This window comes from Euphorbia lathyris, chromosome 1 (genome assembly GCF_963576675.1).
Source record: "Euphorbia lathyris chromosome 1, ddEupLath1.1, whole genome shotgun sequence".
In the NCBI taxonomy this organism is placed as follows: Eukaryota; Viridiplantae; Streptophyta; class Magnoliopsida; order Malpighiales; family Euphorbiaceae; genus Euphorbia; species Euphorbia lathyris.
Window position 1 is genome coordinate 38,672,756 of NC_088910.1, and position 12,777 is coordinate 38,685,532.

The 12,777-nt window shown below is 35.3% G+C and overlaps 2 protein-coding genes across 3 annotated transcripts; one reads left to right on the forward strand and one right to left on the reverse strand.

Moving 5' to 3' along the window:
* On the forward strand, positions 1-3,352 carry LOC136228908 (adenylate kinase 4). Its single transcript, XM_066017410.1, has 6 exons — positions 1-249; positions 1,088-1,233; positions 1,343-1,462; positions 1,552-1,719; positions 2,212-2,301; positions 3,067-3,352. The coding sequence occupies exons 1-6, from the start codon at positions 150-152 to the stop codon at positions 3,163-3,165; spliced, it is 723 nt and encodes a 240-aa protein (XP_065873482.1). The 5' UTR covers positions 1-149; the 3' UTR covers positions 3,166-3,352.
* Positions 3,353-3,861: 509 nt separating this feature from the next.
* LOC136228895 (probable aspartyl aminopeptidase) lies at positions 3,862-8,307 on the reverse strand. Of its 2 annotated transcripts, none has more exons than XM_066017390.1 (11): positions 8,081-8,307; positions 7,856-7,991; positions 7,686-7,764; positions 7,253-7,455; positions 6,994-7,066; positions 6,469-6,591; positions 6,167-6,322; positions 5,504-5,677; positions 5,136-5,210; positions 4,915-5,055; positions 3,862-4,181 (listed from the first exon to the last, which is right to left on the reverse strand). In XM_066017390.1, exons 1-11 carry the CDS (start codon positions 8,151-8,153, stop codon positions 3,960-3,962), a joined length of 1,455 nt encoding a protein of 484 aa, XP_065873462.1. In that variant the 5' UTR covers positions 8,154-8,307; the 3' UTR covers positions 3,862-3,959. The 2 variants fall into 2 exon arrangements, with proteins under 2 accessions (XP_065873462.1, XP_065873470.1); XM_066017398.1 differs by having other exon boundaries at positions 7,000-7,066; positions 8,081-8,306.
* Positions 8,308-12,777: the final 4,470 nt, after the last annotated feature.

A 12,777-nucleotide genomic window follows, 5' to 3' on the forward strand; every position in this document is an offset into this window, starting at 1 on the left:
GGCTGCTTGAGTCTGAAGCATCGGAAGGACCGAAAATTTTCCATCTTTGCTTATCAGTTTTGAGACAACCAAAACCAAAACCAAAACCAAAACCCGTTCAACCAAAATTCCCCCCCTTTGCTCTTTCCAAGTTCAAAATTGTCAAAGCAATGGCTAACTTGGAAGACGTGCCATCTGTGAATCTCATGACGGAGCTCCTCCGCCGTATGAAGTGCTCTTCTAAGCCCGACAAGCGCCTCATTCTCATCGGTATTTCGCTCTCTCTCTCGTGCATATCATCATATAACATTGACTCTAAATTTCTTTTTCTTTCAAATTCAGCTCTTTGAAAAAATTACACCGTGCATTCAGATCCGAAAATTTGATGTGTTTGTTGTGGGTAGTTATATATGTTTCTTCTTCACCTTTTGTTTGGTTGCTGAGATGAATCGAGGAAGAGCGAACAATTGTGCTTTGGAAGCATGTCTTTTTTTTTTGGTGGGTGGAAGGGTTTACGGTGCTCGAGGAGAGATTGGAAAACAATTTGTCCTTTCTTATTTTATTTTTAATATTACTGAGCTATATGTATTTGTTAACATTCTTCAAGTATGTAACTTTAGAAATAGCCTTCGAGTTGAAACTTAATAATATGGAAGAACTCAGCTTTGAAATTGAAGTTCAGAATATAGGGGAAAACAAGGCACTATGTTTTTTTCAGAGCATGCTATTTTATTTTAGATGCACACAACAAGCTCTTTGGATATATTACACTGAACTATTCAACTTCCAGAGGTATTATGGAAAGTACAGCATCCGAGGAGTAAAAAGTTGAGCTTTTTAAAGTTCCTGTGTTGATTATTTTAGTGGATGAGCCGAAATTTTCTTTTAATTTTATATTTCTTTTAGTTGTATGGATTTTCTTTTTTCCTGAAACTGTTTTGTTGTCATGTTCTCTAATATGATATTTCTACCCTGGCAGTTTACTGCTGGGGTGCTGTTAATTTAATTTGGGAGTCTTGTGCTCATTGGCATGCAACTGACAATGCATTCTTTACCTTTATATGGGCCTGTTTTTATATATCTTATTCCAAAGTTTTGTGATTGGCAGGTCCACCTGGATCAGGTAAAGGTACTCAATCACCAATCATTAAGGATGAGTTCTGCTTATGTCATTTGGCTACTGGTGATATGTTGAGAGCAGCAGTTGCTGCTAAAACCCCTCTTGGTATTAAGGCTAAAGAGGCTATGAACAAGGTTAAATTCCTCATGAATAGTATTTTTTACTGTTATTATGATGTCATCTTATTCTTTGTCACCATAGTTTCTCTGCATTATGCTAATGGATTGTTTGTGGCTTTCTTAGGGAGAACTTGTTTCTGATGACTTAGTTGTTGGCATTATAGATGAAGCAATGAAGAAACCTTCATGTCAGAAAGGTTTCATTCTTGATGGATTTCCTAGAACCGTGGTCCAAGCACAGAAGGTTCCATTCTCATTGTCTGAGTGCATAATTTATCCGATTGATTCCTTCATGTGCCCGCTCCTAATTTTACTTCCTCTTGCTATGTCTAGCTTGATGAGATGCTTGAAAAGCAGGGATCTAAAGTTGATAAAGTGCTCAATTTTGCAATTGACGATGCTATTTTGGAGGAAAGAATTACTGGTCGCTGGATCCACCCTTCGAGTGGTAGAACCTACCATACCAAATTTGCACCTCCCAAGGTTCCTGGGGTAGATGATGTAAGCCAACCTGTTAATTCTTTTTCTACTTATTTTGGATTTAAAAGAATGTTATAACTAGTTTTAGGTGAATGCATACTTGGTAGGAAGAAAAAGATGCTACCTAGCTTAACACGTTAATCATGTATTCCAGTTACAAAATGGTCTGTTATGTAAGCTTGTGAATTGTTCATGGTGGTGACTAGTGAGTATGCACTCCTTGACCCGTCTTTTTAGATTGATGCATTTGGCCTGAATGGCTTTGGGCTGTCTATTTTAGGTGTGTGAGATAGTTCCCTGTTTATGTAGTTGCAGCATAATATCAGGAAGTGTACCTGTTTGATGTAGGATTTAGTTTTTAGAAATTTCATGTCAACAATAAAGAAGACTTCATGTCCACACTATGTTGCACGGATGCATGCGTTATGCTTTATCTGCGTCAGATGCATCATTTTTGTGTCCCCTTTTATTAGCTAAATGCATGTTAACAAACTAATGTTTTTCTTTCCTAAGGTAACTGGCGAGCCATTGATACAACGCAAAGATGATACTGCTGCAGTTCTTAAGTCAAGGCTGGAGGCATTCCACAAGCAAACTGAACCGGTATGTTATCAATTCTTTTTACAATTTCTGGTGATATCAATTCGAGTTGTATTCAATTGAAGAGGGTTCTGGTAACTAGCAGTTGTTTTCGGTGTAGAAGAAAATGCCCTTATAATCACTACAAGATAGAGAGGGGACAGATGAAGACAATTAAGCACACACACAGAATTATTATTTTTTCTTTTTTGGGTTAAGAGGGATGGTCAATTTACATTATCTATCGCCCTTTTAAAAGAATTACTGATTACAATCAATAGCTTCTTACTGAAACTTACCAAGGTTGGATGATATATGATAAGACACTGCCTGTAATATGTTAAAGGACTCGGTGAAATTTGGATTCTTTATTGAAGTTTGATATCCCTTCAACTTGTTATAATTTGTTATATGTTTGCTTGGCCTAAGGTTTTCTGGATTTCGTCTTCGTAACAGTCAAATTTCTAGCTTCCCATCATTACAAGTGTCTGATTTGGCATTATCACGAACATATCAGCTCTCTTGTCGGAGTGTACCATAACATGTCATTGCAAACAGTACTCACCATCTTCCAGTTGTAACTTATAATTTCTACCTTGAATCTCAGTATTTCATGTGATGATTTTGGTTAATATGTGGTTTGATGGTTATTTCAGACTTTTAACATGCATTAAACTTTTGTGCTATTTGCTGGTGCACCTGCTCTGCTTTCAATGTCTTGCCAGGATCTTTTGCTCACATTCAGTTAAAACTCTTAGGTCTGATATTTTTTGAACATTGGAAATGTAGGTGATTGACTACTACAAGAAGAAGAACGTTGTTGCAGAGCTCCATGCAGAGAAACCTCCCAAAGAGGTCACAGTTGAGGTTCAGAAAGCCATTTCATGAAAACGAAGCCCTCTTGACTAAATATGGATAATTTAAAAAAATTATGATTTTTTGTTCTCAAATGTATCTTAAACATGCTGATCCTTTTGCTTCCCTGTCATATAGACTGCAAACGCCCGGCGATCTTCTGTTGTTTTAGATATTTAACTGAGTTGACAATGAAATAAAGATGTCAGAACTTTTGTTATTTCTTTTGTTCTGCAACTTTTGTGATGCTACTGGTGTGCCATAACAATTGGCAGCTACTTCTTTGGCTTCCTCTGCATCAATAGTCCTTATAGCTAGTAAAGACTCATTCTCAAATTCATCCATTGGTAGAATGCAAGTAGGGCTGTCAAGTTCTGAACACGACCTGTTTGATATAATTATCCCTTTTTATATTTTCATCGCTCATTACTTCATGGCATTTCTTATGAAGTTCATATTGTTTCTCATGGCCCCTTAATTATTTCCTTCACATTTAAGCTAGTAATTCTTCCTCAAATTTCACTTAATCTTGAAGCATCTAAATTGATTTTTGCTTCTTCATTATCTTCTCAAAGTTTTGGTGGACTACTTTTTGAAAATGATTCCCCAAGTACTTATTCATTGGCAATTTGTATCTTTGAATTGTTTTCTAAGTAAAAGGCATAAATACGCGATTAATCTATTAACCTGCTTGACATAAAAAAAATCTACGAATAATAGATAAAGCCATCAGTAAAGTACAAAGCTTTATTCAAGAACCAGAGTCTATCATTTTGATAAGTCTTTATGAGGATTGAATCACTTGGAAAAGATAAATTGAGAAAGACCTACATGTCAACTGTAATCTTTGAATCCAGATGAGAAATTTCTTGAAAAAATGCCTTGAAATGTTCATAGGAATGCTTGATGTCATCAACAGCACACATTTCTCTAATACTGTGCATTGACAATTGAGGGGCGCCTACATCCACTGTGCGAATCCCCACACCACTTGCTAGTATCGGACCGATGGTTGAACCACAAGGCATGTCATTGCGGACCACAAAATCCTGCATTTGTTGGCAATTTCTCTCATTTGTTAGTTTCTTCCACCAGATAAATTTTACTACATAGACTATTTTGTTGTTTCACCACACTTGTAATAAACAACAACAACAATAAAGCCTTAGTCCCGAAATGATTCGGGGTTGGCTAACATGAACCATATATTTTGGTTCATGTCATAAGATGTGGCTAAGTTTTACGCTGGCCGCCACAAACCTACCGCCACACTTGTAATAAACACTCAAGAAAAATCTTCTTTGTCAATGGCAATTCGCTCACCTCTGGAATCAAAATCACAAGAAAATGAGAGCTTACATTTTGTTTTCGTTTTCTCAGTCCTTTTGTATTTTGCGACTTATCAATACATTCGTTTTGTGGTGAGAGAACTTTTGCTGTATGAAGTTTTCAAGTTCTTAGAACTTTGATGTTTAAATGGTTAAAGATTGATTTCATTATAAGAAATAGGCTGTTTAAAAGTGGCTTTTGGCGCCTTGCTGAGGAAAAAAAATTTTAAGGACAAAACAAAAGCGGAAAACTTTGGACTCCATAGAGCAATAAAAGTAAGTTAGAATCAATGAAAATATAGCAGCTTGAAATAAATTGCTTATGAAACTGCTAGCCTTCATAATATTCAGAGCAGAGAGAAAGCTGAGAACCAGGAATGTTCTGGGTTGAATGAAACCATTTGTCAATTCGATTTAAAAGAAGACAAAAAAAGAGACAGGGAAACGAACTGACCTGAACAGGAAGGTTATGCTTTGATGCTATCTCCCGAAATAATAAAGCAGTGATTGAATTGGTTGCATAGCGTTGATTTGCATTATGTTTGATCACAAGCCCCCCATGCATCTTTGGCTGATGATTTTCCTCGTGCTTATCCTGATTAAACATGCAACTGATTAGAGGTGACAGGCTCCACAAAAAAACTATTTACTAGTAAAATACTTGAGCCAATGTACCGTGTAATTGGGATGAAGGGCATGTGCCATGTCAGCAGATACAAGGAAACTCTTTTGAATTGCTTTTTGAAGCAGCTGAAGAGAAGAGAAACAAACATCAATAATTATGTTTATAAATGAAAGCATAATTATTGAACTGAAGTTAAATTCTGGGATTATGTGGAACAATTAGATGAAAAATACAACGTTAGGAGATCCAACTTTGTATCAAATGTTATGCGCGGGTTCAATATGTATGCAGATATTATAGCATTCATCAGGGAAATTGAGCTAAAATCCTAATATTTACCAAGAAATCTCAAACCACATCAGCGATCTTATAAAAGCATTAACTAAATATAAACTGAGGATAATCAGAAAGGGATGACCTTTGAATCTGAGTTGAACGTGCTTGTAATCCGTGATAAAGCATCTAGCATAACAGGAGATCCCGCACCTTGTGCTGAATTAGACCCAATCTCCTCATGATCAAACAACGCCACCATCCTCACACCACTTTCATCCTCAAGATCACTTTCCAAAGATGTAGCATCTATCAGAGCCTAAAATTCAGTAGGCCATCAAAATGTTATTCAGAAATAATCCAAATTGTTTGACCATCACCAACTATAATATTTAAAATGTTACTCCTGAATGCACAAAACAAATTTAGAATACATGACTACATCGACTCCAAATAAAAAATAAAGGTAGTAGAAAATACTATCAATGAAGGATATCTCAATTTAGTCAGTAGAGAAAAACAACACCTTATCTCTTACTGGAACAAGAATATAATGCATGTCTATGCAATAAAGCTCAACAAAAGAGAAGATAATAACATTAATCACTTTGATTTATACTTTTTAAAGAAGAGATGACACTAAAAAGTGTGTACTCAAGAAAGAACAGCAAAGTTCTGTCAAAAACATCAAAAAGTGCATGCAATAATGATCAGCCAGCATATACATACGATACTATCAAATGAAACAAAATTATACCCAAAACCAACATGATGAGAACACCATGACTACCTATATGACAACTCATACCTTCAGAGAGCAAAATGACATGCAGAGATTATCAAGCCTTCCCGAGAAAATGAATTCCTTGGCAGCACCACCTATTACACTTGGTTGAGTATCACATGCTTGCAATTCCATATCACAGATATCATCTGGTTTACATCCAAGTTGATTTGCAACTATCTAGAAGAGAAGAAAGAAAAGAAGAATGAGTCTCCATCATCAGAACATACAGTGATTATAAAAAATCCAAGTCCAAAGAGCTTGCTTTTTGCCCTTGCAAAGGAAAAAGGAAAGAGAAGAATTCCTCAGCTTTATAAGTAACCAACCTCTAGTAAAACTGAGTGATGCTTTGAATTATTGGTGGTTGCGCCCTTATTGGATTTCTTCCCCTCAGTTTGATCTCCACTTCCAGCAGGACCATTTTCAGCAACCACTTTATTGAGCTCTGACTGAAAATACAATTATTTAAATATAGCAAATTGAGAACAAAACAATGTTCAAGACTTATTTTGGAGAAAAAAGAATCCTATATAATGAAACATCTACTGAACATATTGAATAAGTTCCACTTTAAAAGTTTTCGATTATTTCTATTTCAACAACCAAAATGACAAATTATAATAAATACTGATAGACACATGTACAAATAAAACAAATGCTCCTCTACATACAGGTTTATCAGATATTAACAATTTAACAAATAGCTCATAAGAGCACCAATAATCCCAATAGGCATTTTATATTTAACTACTATCAGTTTCAGCAAAAAATGGGAAAAAGTACTATAAGCAATCCAAAATGCATCCATAAATATAATTACAGGAACAGAAAACAACTGCACTGAATAATACCTTAACTGATGTTGCCAGGACTGGAAGAAGATGGTTCTGTGTATTCACCTTAAATCCGTCACTATTAACATTCCTGTTCACAGAATGTAAAACAAGGTCATAAAACCTTTCCAGCTAAAGAAAGAAATACAATCCTAAACTTATTTCCACAAAAATCATATAAAAATCCCACAACACTATCATGTGTGAGAATTCAATGCATAAACACATAAAAAAATAAGCTATCACGTAAATACAGCAATTAATTTGGCAATCAAACCTGTCTAAGTGAATTGCCAGGGTTGGGACACGCATAATGGGCTCCACGACTCTAACCAGTTGATGTGAGTAGGCAACACAACCATCTTTTTGTTCTCTTAGAATCACTCGCCCTGCCACTGTCAGATCACGATCGAACCATGTATGCCACAACCCACCTCCATATGGTTGAACACCAACCTCCAAATACCCACTTTTTGTAACCTGAACAAACCATTCAATTTCAGACCGAAGCCAAAAACTAACAAAATTATCCATATCCAGATAGTTATTCAATCTCAAAATAAACCAACTGCTCATATTATAAAGGGTTAACTTTGCACAATTTCATAAGTTAGGGCTAAATCTGAATTTCCCTTTGTAAGGGTTAAATTTGGCCCTTATCCCTATTATAAACTTCAATGATAAATAAGAGCATACAAAAGCAATGATACCTTGGAAACAGGCTTCAACTTAATGCAAGGACTATCAGTGTGAGCTCCAACTACATAAAATCCATTGCCAGCAACATATCTATGATAGCTCTCAATATCAGCAATAAGAATATAATTTGAAATTGTTTTGCAACATCAATAATTAGGTGAAAGAAGAAAATACTACATACTTTTTGCCAATGGCGAAAGCCACAATCGTAGAGTAATTCCTGGTAAAGAAATATCGTTTCCCGACTTCCAACTTCCAATCTTCTCTCTCAGAAACTTGTACATATCCGGCGTTTATCAATAGCCTTTTGGACTCATCTAAGTAAATAGGAGAAAAAAAATTGAGATCGTAAGGAAACAAACAGAGAGGGGATCAAAACGAGGAAAGAAGGAAGCAATTAAATTACCAACAGCGTGAAAAGCAGTTGGAGAAGCATTTAAGAAGTTGATGAAATCAGTGGGAGCGTCATACTTCGCCATTTCTGAATTTCTTGTTGATTGCAAGTAGATACTGGATTGCAAGAGGGTATTAGGGTATTACTCCTCAGCCTCTTTCACCGTGTTTCAGTGTGCACTCACTATTGCGTAATAAATGAGGGAATATCTTCCTCCGTCGCCGGCTGATTTCGACTTTCGCTACATTAGATGGGGATGGGCCGATGAAACATGCTGAGGAAAATTGCCGAATCCACCCCTATAGCTTTGTTTTTTACAGTTTAGTCCCTCATTTTATTTAGTACTTGAATTTTATTAAAGTGTAATAGACAAGTCCAATTTCAATATAAACCGTTAAAATAAAGGATATGTTATGATTTTCAGCAAAGAGTTAATTTATGCTGCACATACCAAACAATAGTACTATAATACTATGTAGTTCGCAACAGTCACTCGATTGGGCCAATTCTCACACAACGAGGACTAAGATAGGGGACCCCATTTTCCCGTACCTATTTCTGATTTGTACAGAAAGCTTATCGGCATCTTTGCAAGCGTTGGAACTACAAGGTTCAATTCATGGCTATCGAGTCAGCCCCGTTAATCTCTCACCTCTTATTCGCTGATGACAGTTATTTATTTTTTAAAGCATCCAGAGAGGAGAGCATGAAGGTTCAACATTACTTCAGTATGAAGCTGCTTCTAGGCAAAAAGTGGACTTTTCACTAAATCATTAATCTCTTTCAGCAAGAATTGTAGTGCTGCTCTGCAAGCCACATTAAGCTCTTTTTGGGATACCTTTGGGGATGGTTACATCTACATATTTGGGCCTACCATCGTTGATAGGGATATGTAAATCACAAGTTTTTCAGTAATATTGCAGATAGGGTCAGAGCTAGAGTGACAAGCTGGACGTCCAAACTTCTATCTCGGGCAGGCAAAGAGGTATTACTTAAATCCATTATCCAGGCTCTCCTGTCACATCCGTGTTCCTAATTTTAGTTATTATACCATAATATTATGTTATATTTATAGTTATTTATTGATTGGAGATTTAATTGGATATTATGGATATAATTTGGAGGCTAATTTCATACTTTAAGTATAAAATTAAAAGTTTAGGGTAAATTTTATAAGAAGTTAAAGTTTAGAGGGACCAAAAGGAATATTTTCCCTTATTGGAATATAAATCACAACTTTCTACACTTATATTTCGGATATCTATGTATTAAAAAAAAAAAAATAAGAATTTGAATCTTCTCCATCTTCTCCCATTGTTGTCATTCATGCACCCAATTTCACTTAGCTTTGATTAAACCTTGATATCTAAATATTGAACCGTTGGATCGAGCTCATTTTTTTTACAGTAGGTTCTAGATATTCTAATACATATCGTGTCGGTGTGATTTGGATTTGGAGATTTGTAGAAAAAGTTCGGCCTAAACAGATTCTAAGGCGAATTTGGTATTTTTTTAGAGTTTTCTTCAAATTTTCACTAGGTAAGTAACTATCAACTACCATTTTGAGTTTTTATGTATATATATGTATATATAACTCTATATTTTCTAGAAAATCAAATTTTTGTTGGGTTTTTTGTCATGCATTTGATTAATTAGAGTTTTTATGATTTAGTTTAACATGAGCTTAAAGTTAAGTTCAAGTAATTATATATGTATTTGCATGTCAATTTCAACCTATAATATATGCTTATGTATACATGATTTGAGTTTGGTTTTGATGAACTTAGTATATTTGATTAATATTTGTGTAAGATTTGATATTTTGAAGAGTAGAATTCAAAAGAAAGTGTATTGAGAAACTTTATTGATAATTGGTTTGTGATCAAAGGTATATGTATATATAATAAGTGGTTTTCTATAAATATATTTCTCAAAGTAAATTTGAGTTTTAATTAAAGGTTGTTAAAATATAAATTTTGATGAAATTATGATTTATTGAAATAAAGTCTATATATGATGATTTATGTGTTATTTTTAAGAAATTGAAGTTAATATTGATAAGTATATTTTTAAATTATTTATTGGTGATGATTTTAGTTCAATCATGATTTATGATTTAATATTTTGGAAATTGATTGAGTAAAGGTATTAAGAAAATTTATGGTGTTAATTTATGAGGGATATATATATATATATATATATATATATGATTTTAAATTATATTATGAAATTATAATATTTTAGTATCCATCACGAGTAATCCGGATAGGTGGCTTTAATTAAAGTCCGTATTTAGTGAGAAATACGACATGTGTACACAGTTAAAGACCTAATAGGGCATGGCAAAGAAGTGTTGAGTAAGACCATGCAGGGTTAGGCAAATTATGAGATATCTCGATTCTATTATAGTGTGGGGATTGATACGTACGAGGATTATCTCTCGGATGGATACGGTCTATAAAGTATTTAATGATATACAATTGATGAAGTATTTGTTGAGTTACAGTTTATAAAGTATTTTATTGAGATACAGTTGATGAACTATTTATTGAGATACAATTTATGAAATATTTTATTAAGATACAGTTTATGAAGTGTTTATTGAGATACAGTTTATGAAGTATTTATCGAAATACGATTTATGAAATATTTATCGATTTACGGTCAATTTGAGTAAATGGTTAATTGCAAACCTATTTATTTTATATAGTTGAAATTTTAAACAAATAGATATATATATATATAGCTATTTTGAACACAAGTTTTGTATTAAGTACTTTGATACAGTGACCTTCATTTTGGCAAATTGCGATAATTTTGAGAAATGATATTTGAGCACATGCATATAACATTTTTATTATAAGTTTTTGGTAAAGGTAAAATGTCAAGTGTTTTAATTGATAAATGGTTCAGTTTTAAGAATGTTACTTTTATATGTCATGTTTTGGAACATAATGATATATATAATTAATTTGAGTATAAGTATTTTATGTAGTTGATAGTTGCTTACTGAGGTTCTATTTTCACGTCTGATGCCGATTGAGGTCATTTAGGGTCGGGTGTGATATATCCCCTCTTATGCTATGAGCCTATTTCTGTTGCCCCAATTACTTTGTGCAGGGAGCGGATGATGAAATTCTTTTGGTGGGGTTCGTGGGGTTCAAATGGGAAAGGACTTTATTGGAAATCCTGGGAGAAATTGTGTGCCCTGAAGTTTGAAGGAGGAATGGGCTTCCGGAAATTACATCTCTTTATTTTAGCATTATTGGCAAAGCAGGGCTAGTGTCTACTTACAAATTCGGACTCCCTTCTTGCTTGTGTGTATAAGGCTAATTACTATCCTTCTTTTTCATTCTTGGAGGCAAATCTGGGTAATCGACCTAGCTTCATTTGGAGAAGTGTCCATGCAGCACAATCACTGGTTGCTTCTGGAGCAAGAAGGGTCGTTGGGTTAGGGGCATCAATTAAAATCTGGGATGACTCGTGGCTACCAGATCCCACTAATCCATTTGTTGAGAGTAGTATGCTCCAAGATTTGGAGAGCGAAATGGTGGAAAGCCTTCAGACGGATACGGGTGAATGGGGCATAGAGCTGATACGAGGAATTTTATGGAGAGAGATGTCGAACTTATATGCAGTATCCCTCTCAGTTTGCAACATGTCAATGATTCGTAGGAGTGGTTCTGGCGTGCAAGAGGCAAGTTTACTATCAAAAGCGCGTATCGCCAACTATGGGCAGTACATCACGAGACAGGTTCATCATCGGCTGTTAATAAGGTGAATTGGGATGCAATTTGGTCTTTAAAAGTTCCACCAAAGGTTAAGAACCTATTATGGCAGGTTTTAGTGGGGTGTCTCCCGTCTCTGAAGGCCTTAACAACTCGATTGGTTCCAATCAGTAGCATCTATCCTATGTGTCAACAAGAAGAGGAGGATGACTTCCACACCCTAGTCTCGTGTCGAAACACCTGCTTCTTATGGCGACTAACTCCATTCTCTGGCCTGGCTGATAGTTGTTCCTCTTTTAACGAATTCTGGGAAAAATTAAGCCATCTTCATGCGGATTCAATTGATTGTGCGGCAATTTGCAGTTGGTTTTGTGACTAAATCGGAATAACCAAGTTTGGAACCAAAAGAAGACACTACCGACTACATTGTACTCCTCCGCCATGATGTACCTTGCAAGTTGGAAAGCAACCCAAGTGCAACCCTATGGAGACATTAATGCGAATTTGACAACCCAGCAGAAATGGTGCAAACCACCTCACGGTATGTCAAAATTAAATGTTGACGAGGCAGTATTTACAAACAGGGGATACACATGTTTTAGCTTCGTGTTGTGAGACAGTTCGGGTGATGATCTGGCAGTTGGAAACAGAATTATGCATTATCATCTAGACCCGTTTCTGGTTGAAGCGATCTCGTGCCGTGCGACATTGAGTTGGCTAAAGGATACTGGTAGACAGAACGTATTAGTGGAATTAGATTCTTAATTTTTAGTGTATCTCATCCATTGAGAAACTAGTGGCAATTCGACTCTAGATCCAATTATCGAAGATTGCAAACTCCTGTTAAAGGGTATTGTTAATGTGTCTATTTTTTTTTTGTTCGTAGGTCAACAGATTTAGCTGCTCATTTTATAGCCTGTGTAGTTACACCTACCACTGATAGAACGGTCTGGCTTTCAGTGCCCCCTCTTTGTGCCTGTA